This window comes from Eriocheir sinensis, chromosome 38 (assembly GCF_024679095.1).
Source record: "Eriocheir sinensis breed Jianghai 21 chromosome 38, ASM2467909v1, whole genome shotgun sequence".
In the NCBI taxonomy this organism is placed as follows: domain Eukaryota; kingdom Metazoa; phylum Arthropoda; class Malacostraca; order Decapoda; family Varunidae; genus Eriocheir; species Eriocheir sinensis.
In genome coordinates this window covers 7,405,417-7,428,005 of record NC_066546.1, presented here as the reverse complement: position 1 = coordinate 7,428,005, position 22,589 = coordinate 7,405,417, and the positions used below count along the sequence as shown (strand labels likewise).

The 22,589-nt window shown below is 42.4% G+C and overlaps 1 protein-coding gene across 3 annotated transcripts in view; it reads left to right on the top strand.

Moving 5' to 3' along the window:
• The window catches only part of LOC127008620 (solute carrier family 4 member 11-like), a 168,990-nt gene that overhangs the window by 73,978 nt on the left and 72,423 nt on the right, over positions 1-22,589 (top strand). For all 3 annotated transcript variants that reach the window (XM_050880860.1, XM_050880858.1, XM_050880859.1), the window contains exon 3: positions 19,230-19,270. In XM_050880860.1, coding sequence (XP_050736817.1) covers positions 19,230-19,270 — 41 coding nt within the window. The remainder of the gene's footprint in view (positions 1-19,229; positions 19,271-22,589) is intronic.

The following is a 22,589-nucleotide window of genomic DNA, read 5'->3' as shown; positions in this document are numbered from 1 at the left end:
CACCAGTGTTGTGTTGCATGTGTCTTGTTTTACGATATGAGGGAGGAGGAGGAGGAGGAGCTGAGCATCGAAGGGAAACAAATGCGAGCGTAAGGCAGAGAAAAACAGGACAGTGAGAGATTGTTTAAAGGGGGAAGGAGAGAGCGTTGACAGAGCGACTGGGAGTGTGAATAAAGGACTCGACTTGACGGGGCTGGGAGGGAGAGGGGAAGAAAGGAGTGAGAGGAAGGAGGAGGAGAGGGAGATGGAAGATAGAAAGGAGGGACATGGTGCTGATGGAGTGGATGGGAACAGGGAAAACAGTGAAGGATTGAAGTAGGAGAAAGGAAAAACGGAAAGAAAGGTTTGACGTGAGAAAGAAATTACTAAAGGGAGATTGGAAGATGTGAGTGAAGGACAGGACATGGGATTGGAGAGAGAGTTAGGCGTAAGAGAGGGAGAGAATGACAGGATTGAAGAGAGAGTTAGGAGTAAGAGAGGGAGAGAATGACAGGATTGGAGAGAGAGTTAGAAGTAAAAGAGGGAGAGAATGACAGGATTGGAGAGAGAGTTAGGAGTCAGAGAAGGAAAGAATGTCATAGGATTGGAGAGAAGGAGAGAGTTAAGGGAGGAAGGGAGAGGAGAAAGAGTATACATTGAAGGGAGTGAGTGCATTGAGTAAGATTGAAGGACACAACGATAAGGAGAATGAGTAAGGAGGAGAGATATAGTTGGAGTGTTTGAGAGGAGAGAGGGACAGTATTAGTAGAGCTGATGGTAAAAAGATAAAGTAAGTTAATAAAAAGATAAAAATTGACTAACAGCGAGCCAGGCCGTTAAAGTTAGGTGAGAGGGAGAGAAACAAACACTAGGACTGCGTTGGTGAAAGACAGGCCAATAGGAAGAAGTGACAGTTAATTGACAGGAGAGATGGAGGAGCAGATATTAGCGGGACGTTAAATAAATATATACCAAATGAAAGAAATATGTTTATAGGGCTTGGCGGGTGAAGGGAGACACATGTTAGCTGGGAAAAAAAGGGAAAAATAGACACTTCATTGACAGGAGATATGAAGTAACGGCGAGAGACAGGACGTTACAAAATTGGATGAGTTATGAGACAAATGTTTAATGTCTCTGTGGGTGAAAAAAGAGACAGGACATTGACAGTAGAAATGGATTAACCGCGAGATATAGAACGTTAAAAGGGAAATAAGAGATGAGCGGCAGATGCAAGGACTGGATAGGAGGAGGAGGAAGAGGAGGAGGAGGGACAGGATCTTGGAGTGAATGGGAGTGAGAGGCGACGTAATTGGGGAAAAGTGCGGCGGAATGGCATGCGTAAAGACCAGACTACGGGCCATACGCTCCCACATTTCGAGGCTCTCACACCCACATTGGATACGGCTTTCGGGAGGTCGTGAGTATTTCCATGGCTAGTTCAATGAGCTTAGTGATAGTTTTCGCGAGCCTAAACACCCACATTTGATACGGCTTTCGGGAGGTTGTGAGTACTTCCATGGCTAGTTCAATGAGCTTAGTGATAGTTTTTGCAGGCCTAAACACCCACATTGCATACGGCTTTCGGGAGGTTGTGAGTATTTCCATGGCTAGTTCAATGAGCTTACTGATAGTTTACATTGCATACGGCTTTCAGGAGATCGTGAGTATTTCCATGGCTAGTTCAATGAGCTTAGTGATAGTTTTTGCAGGCCTAAACACCCACATTGCATACGGCTTTCGGGAGGTCGTGAGTATTTCCATGGCTAGTTCAATGAGCTTAGTGATAGTTTTTGCAGGCCTAAACACCCACATTGCATACGGCTTTCGGGAGGTCGTGAGTATTTCCATGGCTAGTTCAATGAGCTTAGTGATAGTTTTTGCAGGCCTAAACACCCACATTGCATACGGCTTTCGGGAGATCGTGAGTATTTCCATGACTAGTTCAATGAGCTTAGTGATAGTTTTTGCAGGCCTAAACACCCACATTGCATACGGCTTTCAGGAGATCGTGAGTATTTCCATGGCTAGTTCAATGAGCTTAGTGATAGTTTTCGCGAGCCTAAACACCCACATTGGATACGGCTTTCAGGAGATCGTGAGTATTTCCATGGCGAGTTCAATGAGCTTAGTGATAGTTTTTGCAGGCCTAATGAACCATGAGTGCATAAAAGTCTCTTGAGAACCCGACTCTTTAGTGGCCTTTGGGAATATTTTTGTGAGAACCAAAATCATCAGAGAATACACGACATCTAAGTATTTTTTTTTTACAGCTAAAGAAACAGCTCAAGGGCAACAAAAAAACGTGTAAAAAAAAGCCCGCTAATCGCTGTTCCCACAAAGACAAAAGTAATGAGCGGCCAAAAGAGAATATATTTAAGGTCAGTATGCGATTGTTACAACATGGAAAGTCATTTTAAGCAACACGAGAGATAATAAACATTGAAATTCGATACTTGGGGCCTGGAGATGAGTTAAAGCGCTCTAGAGAAGATGAACAGTGAATTAACCGCAGTGACAGGTGACTCATAAGCACCAACTGAGAAAGAAAAGTATGATGTGAGAAAAGAAAGAAAAGGGAAAGAGAAGGATGGGAGTGAAGGGGAGAGGGGGAAGAAAAGATGTGGGTGGGACCGTGGGAGTGAGTGAGAGAAGAGAGTACACTGAAGGGAGTGAGTGCGTGGAGTGAGATTGAAAAACAGAAAGATGAACAGAAGAAGTAAAAGAGAGGAGAGACATAAAAAGACAAAGAAAGATAAGAAACGTTGGACTTAGTTAAACGCTCAGAATGACTAAAGAAGATACGCAGTGAAGTTAAGCAGAGGGAAGGCCATGCAGAAGTGTTTTTCAAAGTAATGCACGTGAGCCCAGAAATGAATGTAAGCACCGTGTGAGCTAAAAAGAAGATAGGCCGTAAAATATAGGGTCGCATTTTAAGACATTTCATAACCCAAGAACACATATTTGACAAGGTTTTCGCAGGAGTTGTGGGCATTTCCAGGAGTAGTTTTATGACCCTGTTCGTAGTGTAACCCTTCTTCTGTACCGTGAACCTGAAGAAACACTCATTAGAACCCGACTGACCCCCTCTTTGACCTTTAGAAATAGATGATGTGAGAAGCGAAGGTGTCTTATAATACCAACCATAGACTTGTGTTATTGGTGCCGGGCGTGAGATAGCAGTATTAAGTGGTAGACCCTACGTAAGATGTAATTATGACTTATGAAGCACTTTGAGTAAACTTAATTGTAGTGAAAGGGCCAGTAGGAGTATCTTAAAGCAATGTCAGAGCCCAGAAGTAATTTTAAGTATCATGAGGGCTAAGAAAAGATAATTATGTAAGATGTAATTATGACTTATGAAGCACTCTGACTAACCTTAATTGTAGTGAAAGGGCCAGTAGGAGTGTCTTAAAGCAATGTCAGAGCCCAGAAGTAATTTTAAGCATCATGAGAGCTAAGAAAAGATAATTTTGTGGGTTGTAATTAAGACTTATGAAGCACTCTGACTAACCTTAATTGTAGTGAATGGGCCAGTAGGAGTATCTTAAAGCAATCTCAGAGCCCAAAGTAATTTTAAGTATCATGAGGGCTAAGAAAAGATAATTATATAAGTTGTAATTATGACTGGTAAAGCACTGGGTGGCCTTATCTACCGAGAAGGCGAAAGTACGAGTCTGTCAAAACAGTATGAAAGCTTAAAGGTATGTTAATGAAAGGGAAAGAGGTAAATGAAGAAAGAATGGAGATAGTAGGTAGTTAAAGGAAGGAGGTTAATGGAGAGAGACTGAGAAGGAATAAGGTAGAACAGTGTAGAAAAAAGAAAAAGGAGTGTAAGAGCCCAGATTTTAAACATCATGAGAGCAAAGAAAAGATAATTATGTAACTTGTAATTATGACAGGTAAAGCACTGGGTGGCATTATCTACCGAGAAGGCGAAAGTACGAGTGTCTGTTAAAGCAATATGAAAGCTTAAAGGTATGTTAATGAAAGGGAAAGAGGGTAAGGAAGGAAGAAGGGAGGTAGTAGGTAGTTAAAGGAAGGAGTTTAATGGAGGGAGATAGAGAAGTGAATAAGGTAGAGCAGTGTAGGAATAAAAAGACTGAGGTGAGAACTTGGGAATCATTGTACTTAAGATCTACGAACACTACCTTGAGACTAAAGTATACTGTGATCTGGCTTTAGGGAGTTTACATACGTCAATACTACTGTTACTTTCTCCCTTTTCACACCTCTTTTGTACCTACAGTAAACGCAGATCCTTCCTTTTCCTTTCTCAGAGTAAACACCATATCCTTCCTTTTCCTTTCTGTGAGTAAACACAATATCCTTCCTTTTCCTTTCTCTGAGTAAACACCATATCCTTCCTTTTCCTTTCTGTGAGTAAACACAATATCCTTCCTTTTCCTTTCTCTGAGTAAACACCATATCCTTCCTTTTCCTTTCTCTGAGTAAACATCATATCCTTCCTTTTCCTTTCTCTGAGTAAACACCATATCCTTCCTTTTCCTTTCTCAGAGTAAACACCATATCCTTCCTTTTCCTTTCTGTGAGTAAACACAATATCCTTCCTTTTCCTTTCTCTGAGTAAACACCATATCCTTCCTTTTCCTTTCTGTGAGTAAACACAATATCCTTCCTTTTCCTTTCTCTGAGTAAACACCATATCCTTCCTTTTCCTTTCTGTGAGTAAACACAATATCCTTCCTTTTCCTTTCTGTGAGTAAACACAATATCCTTCCTTTTCCTTTCTCAGAGTAAACACCATATCCTTCCTTTTCCTTTCTGTGAGTAAACACCATATCCTTCCTTTTCCTTTCTCTGAGTAAACACCATATCCTTCCTTTTCCTTTCTGTGAGTAAACACCATATCCTTCCTTTTCCTTTCTCAGAGTAAACACCATATCCTTCCTTTTCCTTTCTGTGAGTAAACACAATATCCTTCCTTTTCCTTTCTCAGAGTAAACACCATATCCTTCCTTTTCCTTTCTCTGAGTAAACACCATATCCTTCCTTTTCCTTTCTGTGAGTAAACACAATATCCTTCCTTTTCCTTTCTCTGAGTAAACACAATATCCTTCCTTTTCCTTTCTCTGAGTAAACACCATATCCTTCCTTTTCCTTTCTATGAGTAAACACCATATCCTTCCTTTTCCTTTCTCAGAGTAAACACTATGTCCTTCCTTTTCCTTTCTCAGAGTAAACATCATATCCTTCCTTTTCCTTTCTCAGAGTAAACACCATATCCTTCCTTTTCCTTTCTCTGAGTAAACACAATATCCTTCCTTTTCCTTTCTCTGAGTAAACACCATATCCTTCCTTTTCCTTCCTCAGAGTAAACACCATATCCTTCCTTTTCCTTCCTCAGAGTAAACACTATATCCTTCCTTTTCCTTCCTCTGAGTAAACACTATATCCTTCCTTTTCCTTTCTCTGAGTAAACACCATATCCTTCCTTTTCCTTCCTCTGAGTAAACACCATATCCTTCCTTTTCCTTTCTCAGAGTAAACACTATATCCTTCCTTTTCCTTCCTCTGAGTAAACACTATATCCTTCCTTTTCCTTTCTGTGAGTAAACACCATATCCTTCCTTTTCCTTTCTCTGAGTAAACATCATATCCTTCCTTTTCCTTTCTCTGAGTAAACACCATATCCTTCCTTTTCCTTTCTCTGAGTAAACACCATATCCTTCCTTTTCCTTTCTCAGAGTAAACATCATATCCTTCCTTTTCCTTTCTCAGAGTAAACACCATATCCTTCCTTTTCCTTCCTCTGAGTAAACATCATATCCTTCCTTTTCCTTCCTCTGAGTAAACACCATATCCTTCCTTTTCCTTTCTCAGAGTAAACACCATATCCTTCCTTTTCCTTTCTCAGAGTAAACACCATATCCTTCCTTTTCCTTTCTCAGAGTAAACATCATATCCTTCCTTTTCCTTTCTCTGTTCCCTATGACACAACCCAAAACATATTCCAAGTTTATGCTCCTCTGCTTCTGTTGTTTTTCTGTTTTATCTCCTCATTTTCTCGAGATACACCAATGACAGGGATGACTCAAAGCACTAAGACGATGACCATGGACCTCAACTACAGGGGCAGGGGACAAACGATGACTCCAAAGTGCCGGAAGAGGCAAGCGGAAGGAAGGGAGACTCAGGTGGAGGGGAGGCGTTTTACAAGCAGACGGGGATTAGTGTGAAAAGTCAATGGGATGGTTCTAAAGTGATGCTGCAGGGCGGGAAGAATAGCCTAACAGTGTCGCTTTAGTGGGTCAGTTAGTGAGTTGAGGTGTCTGTGGATAGCTGGGAAGATTGGGTAAGTTAAGGTAGTGTGTTAGGAAGGATGTGGGGTCAGGGAAAGGGGAGAAAGGGTATTGAGTTGTCTCGAACGTAACAAAATCAATAAGGGAGAGAAGAACAGTAGTATCGACGTATTTAAACTTAGAATAGGTATTAGGTTCTCTGTTAGGGAGCAAAAGAGGTAATAGGTTGAATGTGTGTTAATTAAGGTATGAGAAAAGGAGAGGGGAGAAAGGAACAGTAGAAGTGTCGTCTGTAAACTAAAAATTGGTGTATGATTGTGTCTCGTAAGGAACAAAAAACGGGGAAAAAAGATAGGGATTGCTGTGGAAACGAAGGACGGGGTGTAAGGAGAAGGAAAGGGAAGGAACCGGAGCAGTGACGAATGGAAACTCAGTGCAGGTATTGGGTTGAGTCTAGCAGTGAACGGGAAAAGGAAATGAAGAATGAGTTAATATGAGGCCGAGGTAGCAGGAGGAAGGGAACAGTAGCAATGACGTACACTCGGGTCTAGCAGGGAGCAGAAAAGGAAAAGGAGTTAATATGAGGCCGAGGTAGCAGAAGGAAGGGAACAGTAGCAATGACGTACACTCGGGTCTAGCAGGGAGCGGAAAAGGAAAAGGAGTTAATATGAGGCCGAGGTAGCAGAAGGAAGGAAACAGTAGCAAGGACTTACACTCGGGTCTAGCAGGGAGCAGAAAAGGAAAAGGAGTTAATATGAGGCCGAGGTAGCAGAAGGAAGGGAACAGTAGCAATGACGTACACTCGGGTCTAGCAGGGAGCAGAAAAGGAAAAGGAGTTAATATGGGGCCGAGGTAGCAGAAGGAAGGGAACAGAAGCAATGACGTACACTCGGGTCTAGCAGGGAGAAGAAGGAAAAGAGGAATGACTTTATAATTATGGTGCCGAAGCAACGTTGCCAGACTATCATTCTCAGCTTCTCATTTTTCCCGATTTCAGGCTATAAACCGTCTCACCCACAAAGCTAATGACACCTATTTATATTTATTGCTAGAGGTGTTAATTATACATGGCTTTGTGCAGTCGTTATGCGTTAGAAATGGGAAAATCTAGTTTGACGAGTACGATACCGTGGCATCCCTGGGCAGAAGTAGCAGAAGGAAGGGAACAGTGGGAATGTCGTACGTACACTCGAATCTAGCACGGAGCAGAAGGAAAAGAAGAAAGAGTATATATGGGGCAGAAGTATGAGGAGGAAGGAAACAGTGGGAATGACGTATGTAGGAAACGGGAAAAGGAAAAGGAGAATGAGGAGTATGAGGAGAAGGAGAAGTATGAGGAGGAAGGGAACAATTGGAATGACATACGTGCACTCCAGTCTAGCAGGGATCAGAAAAGGGAAAAGAAGAATGAGTTAATATGGGGCCGAGGTAGAAGGAGGAAGGGAACAGTGAGAATGACCAATGTACACTCGAGTCTAGCAGGGAACAGAAAAAAAGAAGAAAGAAAAAGCAGTCACTGTGAGGGCGGGAAAGCAGAGGGAAGGAGAAAGGACCTGTAGCCTTGACTGGTGTAAATTCCCTTAAAACGGATTAGAACTGACACTAGGTTGAGTCTCGTGATAGAAAAATGGAAATGGAAGAATAGGAGTACTGTGAGGAAGGGGGCAGGGAGAGAAAGGGAGAAAGGAACAGAATTGACGTATGTAAACGCCCTGTAATGAGGATCAGAATAGACATTAGCTTCGGGAAAGAAAGAATATGGGATTACTGTAAGTACGAAAGAAAGGGGTATAAGAGAAAGGAACAGCAGTAATGACGTTTTAAACTACCCTAAGACGAATCAGAACTGACATTAGGTTCCGTCTCTTAAGTAACGGGAAAGGGGAAAAAAAGAATGTGGGTCTACTGTAAGAGAAAGGAACACTAGCAATGACGTATTTAAACTCCCTTGAGGCGAATCAGAACAGACATTAGGTTCCGTCTCATAAGTAACGGGAAAGGGGAAGAAAGAATGTGGGTTTACTGTAAGCACGAACGAACGGGGTATAGGAGAAAGGAACAGCAGTAATGACGTATTTAAACTCCCTTGAGGCGAATCAGAACATACATTAGGTTCCGTCTCATAAGTAACGGGAAAGGGGAAAAGAATGGAATCAGAACATACATTAGGTTCCGTCTCATAAGTAACGGGAAAGGGGAAAAAAAGTGTGGGTCTACTGTAGGAGAAAGGAACACTAGCAATGACGTATTTAAACTCCCTTGAGGCGAATCAGAACATACATTAGGGTGAGTCAGTAAAAAGAGAAAGACATTAGATTCGCTTCCAAGGGGATCAGAACATACAGCGAGTTGGGTCTTGCGGGGAACAGAAAACGATTAGAACTCCTATTAAAGGGGACTGGATTCCTTGGGGAGGCTTGATGGCCCCCCAGACACTGAAAGAGAAAAGGGTTTAAAATCCATATGTGTGTGACTGGATTCCCTTGGGTGCCAGAGGAGGCCAGATATAGACTCCTGTGGGGAAGCTGGAATCCTTTGTAAATTGTGGGTAAGGTTCCTGTAGGGGGTTGGAAGGATGGGGTTCGGGGTTTAGGGTTCCTGCAAGAGGGGGAGATAGGAAGGGGTGGTGGGTGTTGAGGGTCCTACGCTGGGTGGAGAAAGTGGGGCGAGGCTGAGTACTTTTTAAGGGCGTAGGAGGGAGCGAGGTGACTGTAGGACGTTAGGGCGGCAGGGCGTGGAGGCAGGATGCAGGAGGTAGGAGAAGGCAGAGAGCAGAATACAGCAGAAAACAGGAGGTAGGAGAGAGTAGAGAGGAGGCAAAAGAGAGCAATAACAGTTAATATGGGCAGGAAAAGAGAATACAGCAGAAAACAGGAGGTAGGAGAGAGTAGAGAGGAGGCAAAAGAGAGCAATAACAGTTAATATGGGCAGGAAAAGAGAATACAGCAGAAAACAGGAGGTAGGAGAGAGTAGACAGGAGGCAAAAGACAGCAAATAACAGTAGGATATAGGATGTAGAAGAAAGAAGTACATTAGTTGAGACAGGAGGCAGAAGACAGCAAACAGGAATAGGCAATAGACAGTTGGTAAGCGACAGGAGACGGAAAACAGAAGGGAGAAATCAACAGGAGGCAGACGAGAGCAGGAGGGAGCAGGAAACAGGAAAAAAAAAACAGAAGGGAGGGGCGTTGAAACAGGAAACAGGAGGCAGGAATCAACAGGAGACGGCAAATAACAGGAGGAAACAGAAAGGGGAGCCGTTGAAACAGGAGACAGAAGGGCGGGGCATTGGAACAGAAGACAGGAACCCGTGAACAGTAGACAGAAAGTAGGATACAGGATACAGGAGGAGGCAGCAGGAGACGGGTGTAGGAGGGGAGCAGCAGCCATGGTGTGGAGTGCAGGATACTTTTCGGGCTGTCTCTGCCGCGGCTCCGATATTGATTTCTGCTGCAGGACATCGCTTTGGCCCGTGGGACGCCGCCGCTGCCTCCCTCAGGACACCAAACCCTCGATTCTGCAGGACACCAACCCTACATATCCTAAACGAGTAGAGGGGAGTCCTGTGACATACTAGGGAGTCGAACTAGGGATCCTGCGCGCGAGTTTCTCCCCCCCGTAGGATCCCAGCGTAGGATACCAGCGTGCGTGTAGGAGAGAGGAGAGAGGAGTGGCTTCCGACAGGACATCTTTAAGTGTTCGGGGGCACGGGTGGGGGTCCTCCGCGCCCCCTTCTTAGAGTTCTCCCTCCTTCGGTAGGATCTCACCCCTTCCTCTCCCTTCCTCCTACTCCTTTCTCTCCTTCCCTGCGTCCTTCTCCTCCTCCCCCTCCTCCTCCTTCTGTTTCTGGTTCTGCTTCTTCTGTTATTCCTCCTCCTCCTCCCCCTCCTCCTCCTTCTGTTTCTGGTTCTTCTTCTGTTATTCCTTCTCCTCCTCCTCCTCCTCCTCTTCGTCGTCCCTTTTTCATCTCTCAAGTGCGCCCTTCAAATTGTGAGTCTGTTTTCCCTAATCTCTCTCTCTCTCTCTCTCTCTCTCTCTCTCTCCTAACCCACTTTTTCTTCACTCTCTCTAATTTGTGTCGTATTTCAGACCATTTTTTCTCCCTTTTCCAATTTCATTTTTCATTTTAGCGTTTCTTTAAAAGTCATTATTCTCACTCAACCCCCCCCCCCTCTCTCTCTTTCTCGCTCTCGCTCTCGCTCTCTCTCACTTCCACTTACTCAGATTCTGGACTTTTTCCTCCGCGAGCTGTCTGTTGTGTCTGTTTTCTCTCCCTCCCTCCCGGCCTGTTTTCCCTCCACCTCTTTGTCTTCCTCCAGGTGAGACAAACAGGACAATGTCAACAATTTGCTGCTCAGGTGAGAGAGAGAGAGGGAGGGAGGAAGAGAGAGAGGGAGAGTAAGAGGTTAGGAAGGAGAGAGAGGAAGGAGGATGCGTCTGTATTAAGTAAAAGGATGATATATAAAGTAATGATGATAAAGATGATGATAATGAGGGTTAATGAGTACAGGTTGTTCGTTCTTACCTGTGAAAAGAGAGAGTTTAATGATGAGAGGTTCGTGAGAGGTGGAGAGAAGAGAGTGAAAGTGAGAGAGAGAGAGAGAGAAAAGCCAGAGGGGGTAAGAAAGAGACCACGGAAAGAGCCCTCATCTCTACTCCCCCTACCCCCCTTTCTCTCTCTCTCTCTCTCTCATCATCAAAAGGTTTAATCTCTCCTTAGTTAGATGAGAGAGAGAGAGAGAGAGAGAGAGAGAGAGAGAGAGAGAGAGAGAGAGAGAGAGAGAGAGAGAGAGAGAGAGAGAGAGAGAGAGAGAGAGAGAGAGAGAGAGAGTTCTTAATTTAGAGGCAGCATCAGCCCGTGTCCACGTCGCAGCCATTATGAAATATTTAATGCGTGTAAAGATGGTATTTGTGGCGTGAGTGCTCGTGGGCGTCCTTCCTGGCTGAATGATTATGTGTGGAGGGGGGGGGGGGGGGCGGTAACGTGTCGAACTTTAAACTTTCTCATTATCATTTATTATTTTTATTATTATTGTTATTATTGTTATTGTTGTTATGCATATCTAGCGTTTGGTTTGACTTCGTGCCCTGTTTGCGCTTGTCCGTGAATGTGTGAATAAATTAGGAACTCTTGTTTGCCTCACACACACACTCACTCATTCACTCACTAATTTACTCACTCACTCGCATTCACTCACTAACTTTTCACTTCTCACTCATTCACTCATATACTCTCATATACTCACAATTGATGAAAGAAAGGAGAAAGTGATGGATTATATGAGGAAGTGGAGGGAGGGAGGGATGAAGGGTGGAAGAAATTAATGAATGAAGGAAGGAAGGAAAGAGAAAGGAAGGGTAAAACGAAAAAGAAAGCAACTAAAAGAAGAGAAGTGGGAAGGAAGGAAGGAAGAGTCGAAGTAAAGAAGGAACGAACGAAGAAAAGAAAGAAGGGAGGAAGACAGGAACGAACGAAGGAAAGAAAGATGGAAGGAACGGAAACGGAAGAAAAGAAAAAAAAAAACGAATGATAAAAAGGAACAAAATAACGAAAGGAACAGACGAACGAAAAAAAAGAAAGAAAGGAAGGAAGGAAGAAAGGAATACACCAATAGATCAATACACACCAGTCAACAAACTCCAACATTGCAGGCATGACCGAGGCACGTGTCTGTCTATCTGCCTGTCTGTCTGTCTGTATATAAGTGATCACGCGCATGTCAACCCAAACCAACCTAACACAACCTCCCATCAACAAATCATCCACCAAACAACGCCATCTTATCCAAACCTCATTCTCTCCTTCGCATTCCCAACCTAACACAACCTAACACAACCTCCCATCAACAAATCATCCACCAAACAACCTCGTCTTATCCAAACCTCATTCTCTCCTTCGCATTCCCAACCTAACACAACCTAACACAACCTCCCATCAACAAATCATCCACCAAACAACGCCATCTTATCCAAACCTCATCCTATCCTTCGCATCCTCAACCTCCATGCTCTCCCTTCGATATCCTTGGCTCCCTGTTTTGCCGTGATGGCACCCCAGGGAGAAAAAATATATCCTCCCTTGTTTCTAGTTATTGTGGGTGCGAAAGCTATCAGGTTCTGGCTAAGCGGATAAGGGAGGATAACGAAAAAGAAGGGAGGGAGGGAGAGGAAGGTAAGGGAGATGGAGAAGGGGAAAGGGTCAGAGAAAGAGGAGGGATGAGGAAGGGTCAGGAAGAGGAGGGGGGGTATGGGGAAGGGAGAGAAGAGCTGAGGGAAGGAAAACATCAAGGGGGATTATGGGAGGGAAGGGTTAAGGAAAGTGAAGGATGGAGAGAAATGGTGAAAACAAGGGAGGAGGGGGAAGGGAAGGAGGAAGAGCTGAGTGAAGGAAAACATCAAAGAAAAGGTTAAGTAAAGTGAGGGTGGAGAGAAAGTGGTTGAAGAAAGGAAGGGGAAGGAAAAAGTAAGGAAGAAAGAGAGGAAGGAAGGAAAGAAGGAGGGAATGTAGAAAAGGAGGAAGGAAGGAAGAAAAAAAGAAAAGAAGGGAGGAAGGAATGTAGAAAAGGGGGAAGGAAATAACAAATAAATGAAGGAAGGAAAGAAAGAGGGAAGGAAAATTTTAAGTAAGAAAGGAAGAAAAATAAAATATGGAAGGATAAACAATAAAAACAAGAAAAATAGAAATGAAAAGGTCAAAGAAAACGAGAAAAGGAGAAATAAAAAAAATACGAAGGAAGGAAAGAAAGGAAGGAAGAAATAATGAAAAAATGTGGAAGGAGACACAAGAAAAAAAAACTTGAAATAGCGAAATGAAACTATTTTAAACGAGGAAAACGGGAAACCAGTCAACGAAAACGGGAGAAATCGGACACGGAGAAGGAGAACGGGAACGCGTAAGACGGAAAGAAAAAGAAAACGAAACAGTAGAAGTGGGAAGGAAGGAAGGAAGGAAGGGTCGAAGTAAAGAAGGAACGAACAAACAAAAGAAAGAAGAGAGAAAGGAAGGAAAACAGGAACGAAGGAATGAAAGAAAGACGAATAAGGGGAACAAGGAAGAGGAAGCAACCAGAGAAAGGAGGCGTTAAGGAAGAGGAAGCAACCAGAGAAAGGAGGCGTTAAGGAAGAAGAAGCAACCAGAGAAAGGGGGCGTTAGGGAAGAGGAAGCAACCAGAGAAAGGAGGCGTTAAGGAAGAGGAAGCAACCAGAGAAAGGAGGCGTTAAGGAAGAGGAAGCAACCAGAGAAAGGAGGCGTTAAGGAAGAGGAAGCAACCAGAGAAAGGAGGCGTTAAGGAAGAGGAAGCAACCAGAGAAAGGGGGCGTTAAGGAAGAGGAAGCAACCAGAGAAAGGAGGCGTTAAGGAAGAGGAAGCAACCAGAGAAAGGGGGCGTTAAGGAAGAGGAAGCAACCAGAGAAAGGAGGCGTTAAGGAAGAGGAAGAAGCAACCAGGGAAAGGGGGCGTTAAGGAAGAGGAAGCAACCAGAGAAAGGAGGCGTTAAGGAAGAGGAAGCAACCAGAGAAAGGAGGCGTTAAGGAAGAGGAAGCAACCAGAGAAAGGAGGCGTTAAGGAAGAGGAAGCAACCAGAGAAAGGGGGCGTTAAGGAAGAGGAAGCAACCAGAGAAAGGAGGCGTTAAGGAAGAGGAAGCAACCAGAGAAAGGGGGCGTTAAGGAAGAGGAAGCAACCAGAGAAAGGAGGCGTTAAGGAAGAGGAAGCAACCAAGGAAAGGAGGCGTTAAGGAAGAGGAAGCAACCAGGGAAAGGAGGGGTCGAGGCGGCTGTAGGTAATCCGAGGAATCATGGAAGGCAAGTGAGATTGAATTGTCATACTCAGACCAACCATTATCCGCCAATCTGGGCTCATTACCATTACACAGCGCCCATTAGTAGCTTCTCCGGCCCGCCCACCAATTACCACGTTACTGTTATTATCCTCATCCTCATTATTAACGACCCCGCCACACTAATAGACTGACAGGTGGGTGGGTAGATGTGTACACCTGTTCGATCTGCCCGCCAGGTGTGTGAGGTTGATTGATTGCAAGCTGGATACTGTTTTTTTTGTTTTTTGTTTTTTTTGTGTTTGTGTGTGTAGAACGTGAATGAAAATGATGATGTGTGTGTGAGATGATTTTGTTAACTTGTGGAGGGTTTTATGTGGATGATGTGAGGGTGGAGATGGGTGGAGCGGGGTTGGGTGTGGGTGGAGTGAGTGGGCGGGTGAGGGTGGTGGCAAGGGCGGCTGTGACTTAAAGCTGATTCATGGAACGACCACACCGCTACCACACTGCTACCACATCCCTGCCACTACTACCACAACTACTACCTACTACCAGTCATCACCATTTCACCACCATCTCCTCTCCACCACCACCATCACCATCATCATCATCATCACCAAACATCCAGTCGCTCCAAATACACACATCAAATATTACTTTTTTTTTTACTCTCTCTCTCTCTCTCTCTCTCTCTCTCTCTCTCTCTCTCTCTCTCTCTCTCCCCCCTAGTTCCCAAAGGTGTAAGAGAGTCGTAAGCCACACCTGAGAGCCGCCAGGTGAGAGGATGAATGCCGCTTACCTGTGTGCCGGTGATTAATATAGCATGAGACGCCTCCTCCTCCTCCTCCTCCTCCTCCTCCTCCTCCTCTTCTTCCTCCTCTTCCTCTTCTTGTTCTTCATTCGCCTCTTCCTCCTCCTCTTCCGATTCCTGCTTCTGGTTTTCGTCCTTCTGGTTCTTGCTTATTCCTCCTCCTGTTCCTCTTCCTCCTCTTCCTTCTCATTTTGGTGTGTCCTTTCCTCTTTCTCCACTTCTTTTCTTCTTCGTCTTCTTTCTGTTCTGCTAATTTTTTACTTCTTCCTCTTCTGCATGCTGACTTTTCTTCCTCCTCTTCCCCTTCCTCCTCTCCTCCTGCTCCTCTTCCTTCTCTGCTTCCTGCCTCGTTCATTCCTCTTCCTGCTCCTTCTTCCTCTTCCTCCTTCTCCACTTATGGTCTCCTCTCTCTCTCTCTGTCTCTCCTACCACTACTTCCTCCTCCTCCTCCTCCTCCTCCTCAATTTTCACTCCATACCACCACTTCTTCCACCACCTCTTCTCCTTCTTCAACCTTTCTTCCTCCCCTCCCTCCTCCTCCTCCCCCTCCTCCTCCTCCTCCTCCTCGATGTCATGCCACACTAGACATCTCTTAACCACTCAAATATACCTCACGATTTATTTTTGACCTCGACGTGTTTCTTTTTCTTTTTTTTCTTTTTTGTTTTCTTGTCTGGGTTGGCTTTGTGTTATCTTTCGTTTTCTTTGGTTTTCTTTTTTGCTTTTCTTTTTATTTTATTTTTGTCTTCCGTTTGTTCGTTCTCTCGCTCGTTCATTCATTCATTCATTCATCTTTTCCTTCATTCATTATTTTCATTCTTTTTTTCTTTTTACTTTTCCTTCGTTCTCCGCCATTATTTCTCTTTTTTTCTATCTTCGTTTTTCTTCCTTTATATTTTCTTTCTTTCCTACTTTTTTTTCTCGTTCATTCATTCATTCTTGTTTCTTTTCTTTCTCTCTTTCCTCCTTTCTTTTTTTTCCATTATGTTGTTCTTTCCGTCTTTTTGTCTGCCTCGTTTTCTTTCTTTCCTCAAGTTTTTTTTCTGTCCCTTTTTTTCCTCGTTATTTTTGGGGTTGTATAATTTTTTGTCGTTTTTTTTTCTTTTCTTTTTTTCTTTTGCGTTTTCTTTGTCTTCTCTCGGCGGTTCTTGTTATTTCGTCTGGCTCCTGTGTCTGTTGTTTTCTCTCTCTCTCTCTCTCTCTCTCTCTCTCTCTCTCTTTCATTGACTTCTCTCTTTTTGCCGGTTTATTTTCTTCGGTGTGTGTGTGTGTGTGTGTGAGAGAGAGAGAGAGAGTAAATAACCAGAGTACGAAGAGAAAATAAGTAAACGAAGAAAAAGCAAACTTCGTAGTAGGGAGGGGGAGGAGGAGGAGGAGGAGGAGGAGGAGGAAGAGGAAGAGGAAGAGGAGGAGGGATAGAGTGAAGGAAAAGGAAGTGGAGATGAAGATGACGAGGAGGAGGAGTAGATGTAAAGGATACCGAGGAGGAGGAAGAAGAAGAGGAGGAGGAGGAGGAGGAGCTAAGTTTAGACTCACCTTTAAGTTTTAGAACGTGTTGAGAGAGGAGGTTCTAACTGGCATTTTGCGTTTCTACCACTTTTTATTCCACCTCCTCCACATTCCACACCACCACACCACCACTAAATTATTACCAACGCTACTACATATCTTCCACCTCCCTTTTCCACCATCATTAAAGTATAACCAACTCCACATCTCTTCCACATGTTTTTTTTACACTACTTCATTCCACTCTTCCACCTCCACATTCCACTCCACCACCACCACTAAATTATTACCAACACATATCTTCCACATCTATCTCTTCCACCACTTGAATTTTTAGCACTAAGCCACCTCCACATTCCACTCCACCCCCCCCACTAAATTATTACCAACACCATTTCATCTCTTCCACATTATTCTTCCACCTCCACTCCCCATTCTACCACCACTAAATTATTACCTAAGTCACACCTCTTCTATATATCTCTTTTTCACCACAACTATCCACTCCACCTAAAAGTTTACCAACACGCCTCTTCCACATACCTTTTCCACCACCTTATTCCACCACACAACCTCCGTATAATTCTTCCACACCACTCATCTTCCACGTCCGTCTTCCACCACTCCATTCTGCATCACAACCACTAAATTATTACCAACGCTCCACCTTCCACCATCTCAATCCACTCCACCACCACCATTACTGAATTATTACCAACACAAAACCACCTCCACCTTCCTCTCTCCCACAGCTGTTCCACTTTATTCTTCCACTACTACAAAATTATTACCAGAGTCACTACCTCCTCCACATTCCTCTCTTCCACCAACACCACACCTCTTCCACATTCCCTTCCACAATAACAACCACATCATTTTTGCTTCACACTTCTGTTACATCACCTCCACCTACGTTAAATGCCATCCCCTTCACAGTTCTACCCACTCACCCACCACCACCACCACTTCTACAAATGCCACGGTTGCAGGCTATTAAATGTCACCTCCACACTATCTGCCACACATCTTCCACACCACCACACTTAGCATCAAATCTGTAGCACATAGATTCTAGAGCCACTTTATGCTATTACTACTACTACTACTACTACTACTACTACTACTACTACTACTACAACGAGCATCCCTCCCCCAAAAAAGACACAAAACACTTAATATCTAACATACACACTACATAAAATACACACATGAGTTACAACGCACACGCACACCTTAAAAATACACACTCCCATACACACACACTCGCTTCTAAAAACTAAAATAACGTATGTATGTTTTTAAGCCGTGTTATTTGCTTTCTATAATCTCAAAATGAGGCTTTCAGGAACAGACGTAAAGAAAATCTATACTTGTGTTATATTTAGAGGGAGAGAGAGAGGGGGGAAGGAGGGGGTTGAGGCTGAGGGGGTGAGAAGGAGGAGGAAGGAAGGAGGGAGGGAGGGAAAGAAGGGGAGGAAAGAATAATTAGGGAATATTTTAGTTTCTCATCGATTATTAAAATTATGCAACAAATCTTGGGAATGGGAACGATAATTACTTCTATTCCTGCTTCTAACTATTCCTATTCGTGTTCCTATTTTCTGTTTCCACTACTATAAGCACCCCTACCACCCCCACTACTACCACTACCGCTACTGCTGCTACTACTACTACTACTACTACTACTACTACTACTACTGCCACTTCTGCTGCCACTATCACTATCATGTGGCAAATATCTCTGATGGGAACTTTACATGAAGCAAAATTGTGTTTATTGCTCAAGGGAAATTGGCTGAGGTGGGAAGGGAAGGGAGGGAGGAAGGGAGGGAGAGTAGGAAGGAAGGGAGGGAGGGAGCGAGCGAAGGTAGGAAGGAAAGTTGGGTAAAAAAAGAGAGAAAAAAAGGATAGAAGGAGGAGGCGAAGGGAGGAGAGAAAAAGTAAGGGACGAAATGTAGGAAGGGAAGAGTGAGAAGAGGAGAGGAGTAATAAAAGAAGGAATGGAGAAACGAAGCAAGGAAGAAGAAAGAAGAAGAAAGGGACGAAGATGGGAAGAAAGGAAGGGGAGGAGAAGAAAAAGGAAGGATCGAACATAGAGAAAAAAAGAAAATAGAAGATGGAAAGGAAGAAAGGGAAGAAAAAGGAGATAAATGAAATAACAAACGAGAAGGAAGGAGGAAAGAAGGAAGAAAGGAAGGAAGGAAGAATAAACAACGGGAATGTTATTTTTTTTTTTTTTTGGATTGATTGAAGATTATTGAGAGAGAGAGAGAGAAAATCTTCAGAGACAAAGGAAGATCAATCAAAGTTTTATAAAGGCCATGAGAATTATTTTTGCATGGCGTTGTCTCTCTCTCTCTCTCTCTCTCTCTCTCTCTCTCTCTCTCCTCCTCTCTTTCTCTCTCTCGGGCAGGTGAGGAGGAGAATCAAATACCCTAAAAGTCACCAGGTAGATCCTCCTCACCTGGTTAGTTAAGCTTGTCAACGGGAGTGAAGGAATGATTGAATTTAAGGATCGAAGGAGGGAAGGAAGGAGAGGGAAGGATGGGGGAAGAAGGGAAGGATAAAATTAGGGCACCGTATAAACCAGTTGAGAGAGAGAGAGAGAGAGAGAGAGAGAGAGAGAGAGAGAATCCTTGAGTTTTTTGAGGATGGTGTTTTCTTTTTTTTTTTTTTATTTTTTTTTTAGGTCAAGGTGAAACGTCAGACGCTAAATTTGTTTCTTTTATCGAACTGACGTGGGGGTGCTCTCTCTCTCTCTCTCTCTCTCTCTCTCTCTCTCTCTCTCTCTCTCTCTCTCTCTCTCTCTCTGTTTTCTGTGTGTGTGTGTGTGTGTGTGTGTGTGTGTGTGTGTATCATCAACTAATTAATGTTTTTTTTTCTCTTTGCAGACGATGGAGACGAGGTGACGCTCATGTACGCCAAGCACGAGGTACGTTCATGTGCGTGTGTGTGTGTGTGTGTGTGTGTGTGTGTGTGTGCGCGCGCATGGAACGAATCCACGAATATGTATGTGTATGTACTTTTTTCTTAATTCAGTGTTGATTTCCACGTTGTTTTATTTTATCTAGAATAGTTTACCTTAAAAAAAAAGTCATTGGCATAATCACTTAATATCCCTATTGTTGCTATTGTTATTGTTGTTTAGGAAAATGTTTAGTCTGATAAAAGTATGATAATGATTTTTTTCCTTATTTTCTTTTCTTGCTCCCCTCCCTCCCCCACCCCCCCACCCCCTTTTTTTTTTGTTTTGCTTTTCTATCCCCAAATTTCATGCACGCCCTGTTTTGCTTCGTTATCGGACTCGTATTTGATGTGAATGTTGTAATGATGTGTGATGGATGATTTAATTTAAGCTGATTATATTTTTCCCCCGTGGTTCATAATTCCAGGTCATTCATGTAAACTAACTTTCCAATTACCAATGAAGATACTAAGGGCCAGTTTCACAGTTCCCCATGATCGGTTACTAAGCTCCCAAACCAATACCAGAGCCTTCGAAATTTCCTTGTATAGTGTTTATATTTAAGTTCACAAATTTGATGAAACTATACTAGAAAAGTCTTGTGTATTTAGTGTGGCATCGAAGACCTCCCCATTTTGGATTGTATGGGATTCTATAGTTTGGTTCGGGCTGTTACGAAGACACTGTGTTGGACTGTGAAATCGGCTCTAAGTCCTGACAATTATCTTATCCTTTCATCAACGTAAAGAAAGAAGTGATGTAAAGCTTGTTTTGCTATATATTAGTCTTAACGAATCAAATATTTTTCAACCATTATATATTTTCAATGGCTAGATAATTCTGATGTTGATTTTTTTTTATCTTATCCTTTCATCAACGTAAAGAAAGAAGTGATGTAAAGCTTGTTTTGCTCTATATTAGTCTTAACGAATCAAATATTTTTCAACTTGTGTATTTTCAATGGCTAGATAATTCTGATGTTGATTTTTTACTTATCTTATCCTTTCATCAACGTAAAGAAAGAAGTGATATTAAGCTTGTTCTGCTATATATTAGTCTTAACGAATCGAATATTTTTCAACTATTGTGTATTTTCAATGGCTAGATAATTCTGACATTGATTTTTTTCTGTGTAGTGATATTTTTCTACACATAAGAATAATAAGTCTTTTTTGTGTCAGTCTCATCAATTTAACTTTTTTCCAGTATTTACATGTATTTTTGATGACTAATATTTCTTGCTTTTATTGATGTTTCTATTTATTAACATTTTTCAGTACTAAAACTAATGATGACCTTTTTGTGAATCATTGTGTAAACGATTTAACTATTTTTCCCACTATTTTTTTTACTAATTAATGCATATATTGACTTTTTTTCCCCTTCAGCTGTTTTTATAATGAAGATTAGATTTAGCTTGTTTTTGTGTAGTGTCATTGTAGTATTATTTATTGGCTAAACAAGTTAACCTTACATTCACTTAACATGACAATTTTTACTTTTATTCAACTTTTCACGAATTTTCTACTTAAGGAAGCTTTTTCATCACCAAAGAAAATTGCCCTTAGTACTTTAAATGATTTCGTTTACTAAAAAAAAAATCACTTAGGGACCTTTTTTATCTCTTTTTCATGTGTTTTTGATCATAATTTACTGTTTTTAATGTATTTTCCTCTACGGTATTTTTTTGCGTATACACCAAGAAAATATAGTGTCTGGGAGCCCCGAATAACTCCTTTTTTTGCGAGCCCAAGACACGGGTATCATCATTTTTCCTCTAAGTAGGGCATGACATTTTTGCCAATACTTACATATGTAGAAAATAAATCGTGTAGGGCCCCGCGGTATCCCTCGACTCAAGTTAGTGATCCCTTAGAGGCGGGAAGTTAACGTTTTCTCTTGGGTCACAGAGGACGGCCGCACGGGGTTGTCACAGCGCCGACTAAGCTAAAGACTCGCCGCCAGTCCCTTCCCTCCGTCTGTTCCCTCCACGGCTCCCTCCCTCCCTCCCTCAAGGCTACTTTTACCCTCCCGTGAACAGGAATCTCTACAGGTTAAACCCCCGTGAAGGCTTAGAGAAATGATCACTGGTTTCCTTTATCCCGCCCACTTTCCTTGGTTTCCTCAATTTCCCTTTCTCTCTCTTTTTTTCTTTTTTACTTTCCTTTCTCTCTCTTGATTTTTGTTGCTCTTTTTTTCTGTCTTCTTCTTTTCCTTTATTTGCTTCACTTCGTCTCTTCGTCTATCTTTGTTCTTCCTGCTCTTTTCATTTTCTTTAGTTTTTTTTCTTCTTTATACAAATATGATTACTTTTCTTTATTTCGTTGTTACTTTCCTTCTTCTCTTCCTCACCTCTATTTCTGTTCCCCCTGTTATTTGCGTTTTTCTTTCAATTTCTTTCTCTTTTTCCTCCCATTCTTTATATAGATATGATCACCGTTCTTTTATTTTATCCCCCCTCTCCTTTATTCCTCTTTTTCCTTTCCTTCGGCCTCTGTTTTGTTTCCTATTTTCTCTTCTTCCTTTTCTTTTCCACGTGTTACCTTCTTTTTTGTATGTGTATGATTATCGGTTTTCCTTCTCCCCCTTTTCCTTATTTCTTTTGTTCCGTTTTATGTCTATCCCTGTTTCTTCTGTTTTTCGTTTTTCATTTTCAAATCTTTTTTTTTCTTTTAACTTTATATAGAAATGATCACCGTTTTTTTCCTTCACCCCTCTTTCCTTTATTCGTTTTTTCCCTCTTCCTCTCTTTATCTTAGTTCCTCTGTCCATTTTCTGTCTCCTTCCTTCTCATTTCTTCCTCTTTTTCCTCCACTTCTGGCTCCTCTCTCTCTTCTTTTTCCACTTCTTACTATTGAAATTATCACCTTATCATCTTCCTCCTCTATTTCTGCTCCTCCTGTCTTTCCTTCTCATTTCATTTCCTCCTTTTTTCCTCCACTTCATGTTATATAGAAATTATCACAAGTTTCCCCTATTCCTTCTTTATTTCTTTTACATATCTCGTTATTTTTATTCCTTGTGTCCTTTGCCTTTTCATTATATTTTTTTCTTTTATTTCTCTTTATTTCCTGTTTCTTTATTTTCTGTTCCTCTTCTTCGGTCTCCTTCCTTTCCATTCCTTCTCTTCGTTTGACCTTGCTTGTGTATGGAAATTACCGCGGTTTTCCTCCATCTCCTCTCCCTTCATTCACTTCTCCTTCCTCTATTCCTTTGTTTCTTTTCCTCCTCCTCCTCCTCCTCCTCCTTCCTTTTTATCCTTTTCCATTTGTAATTTTTTTTGTAT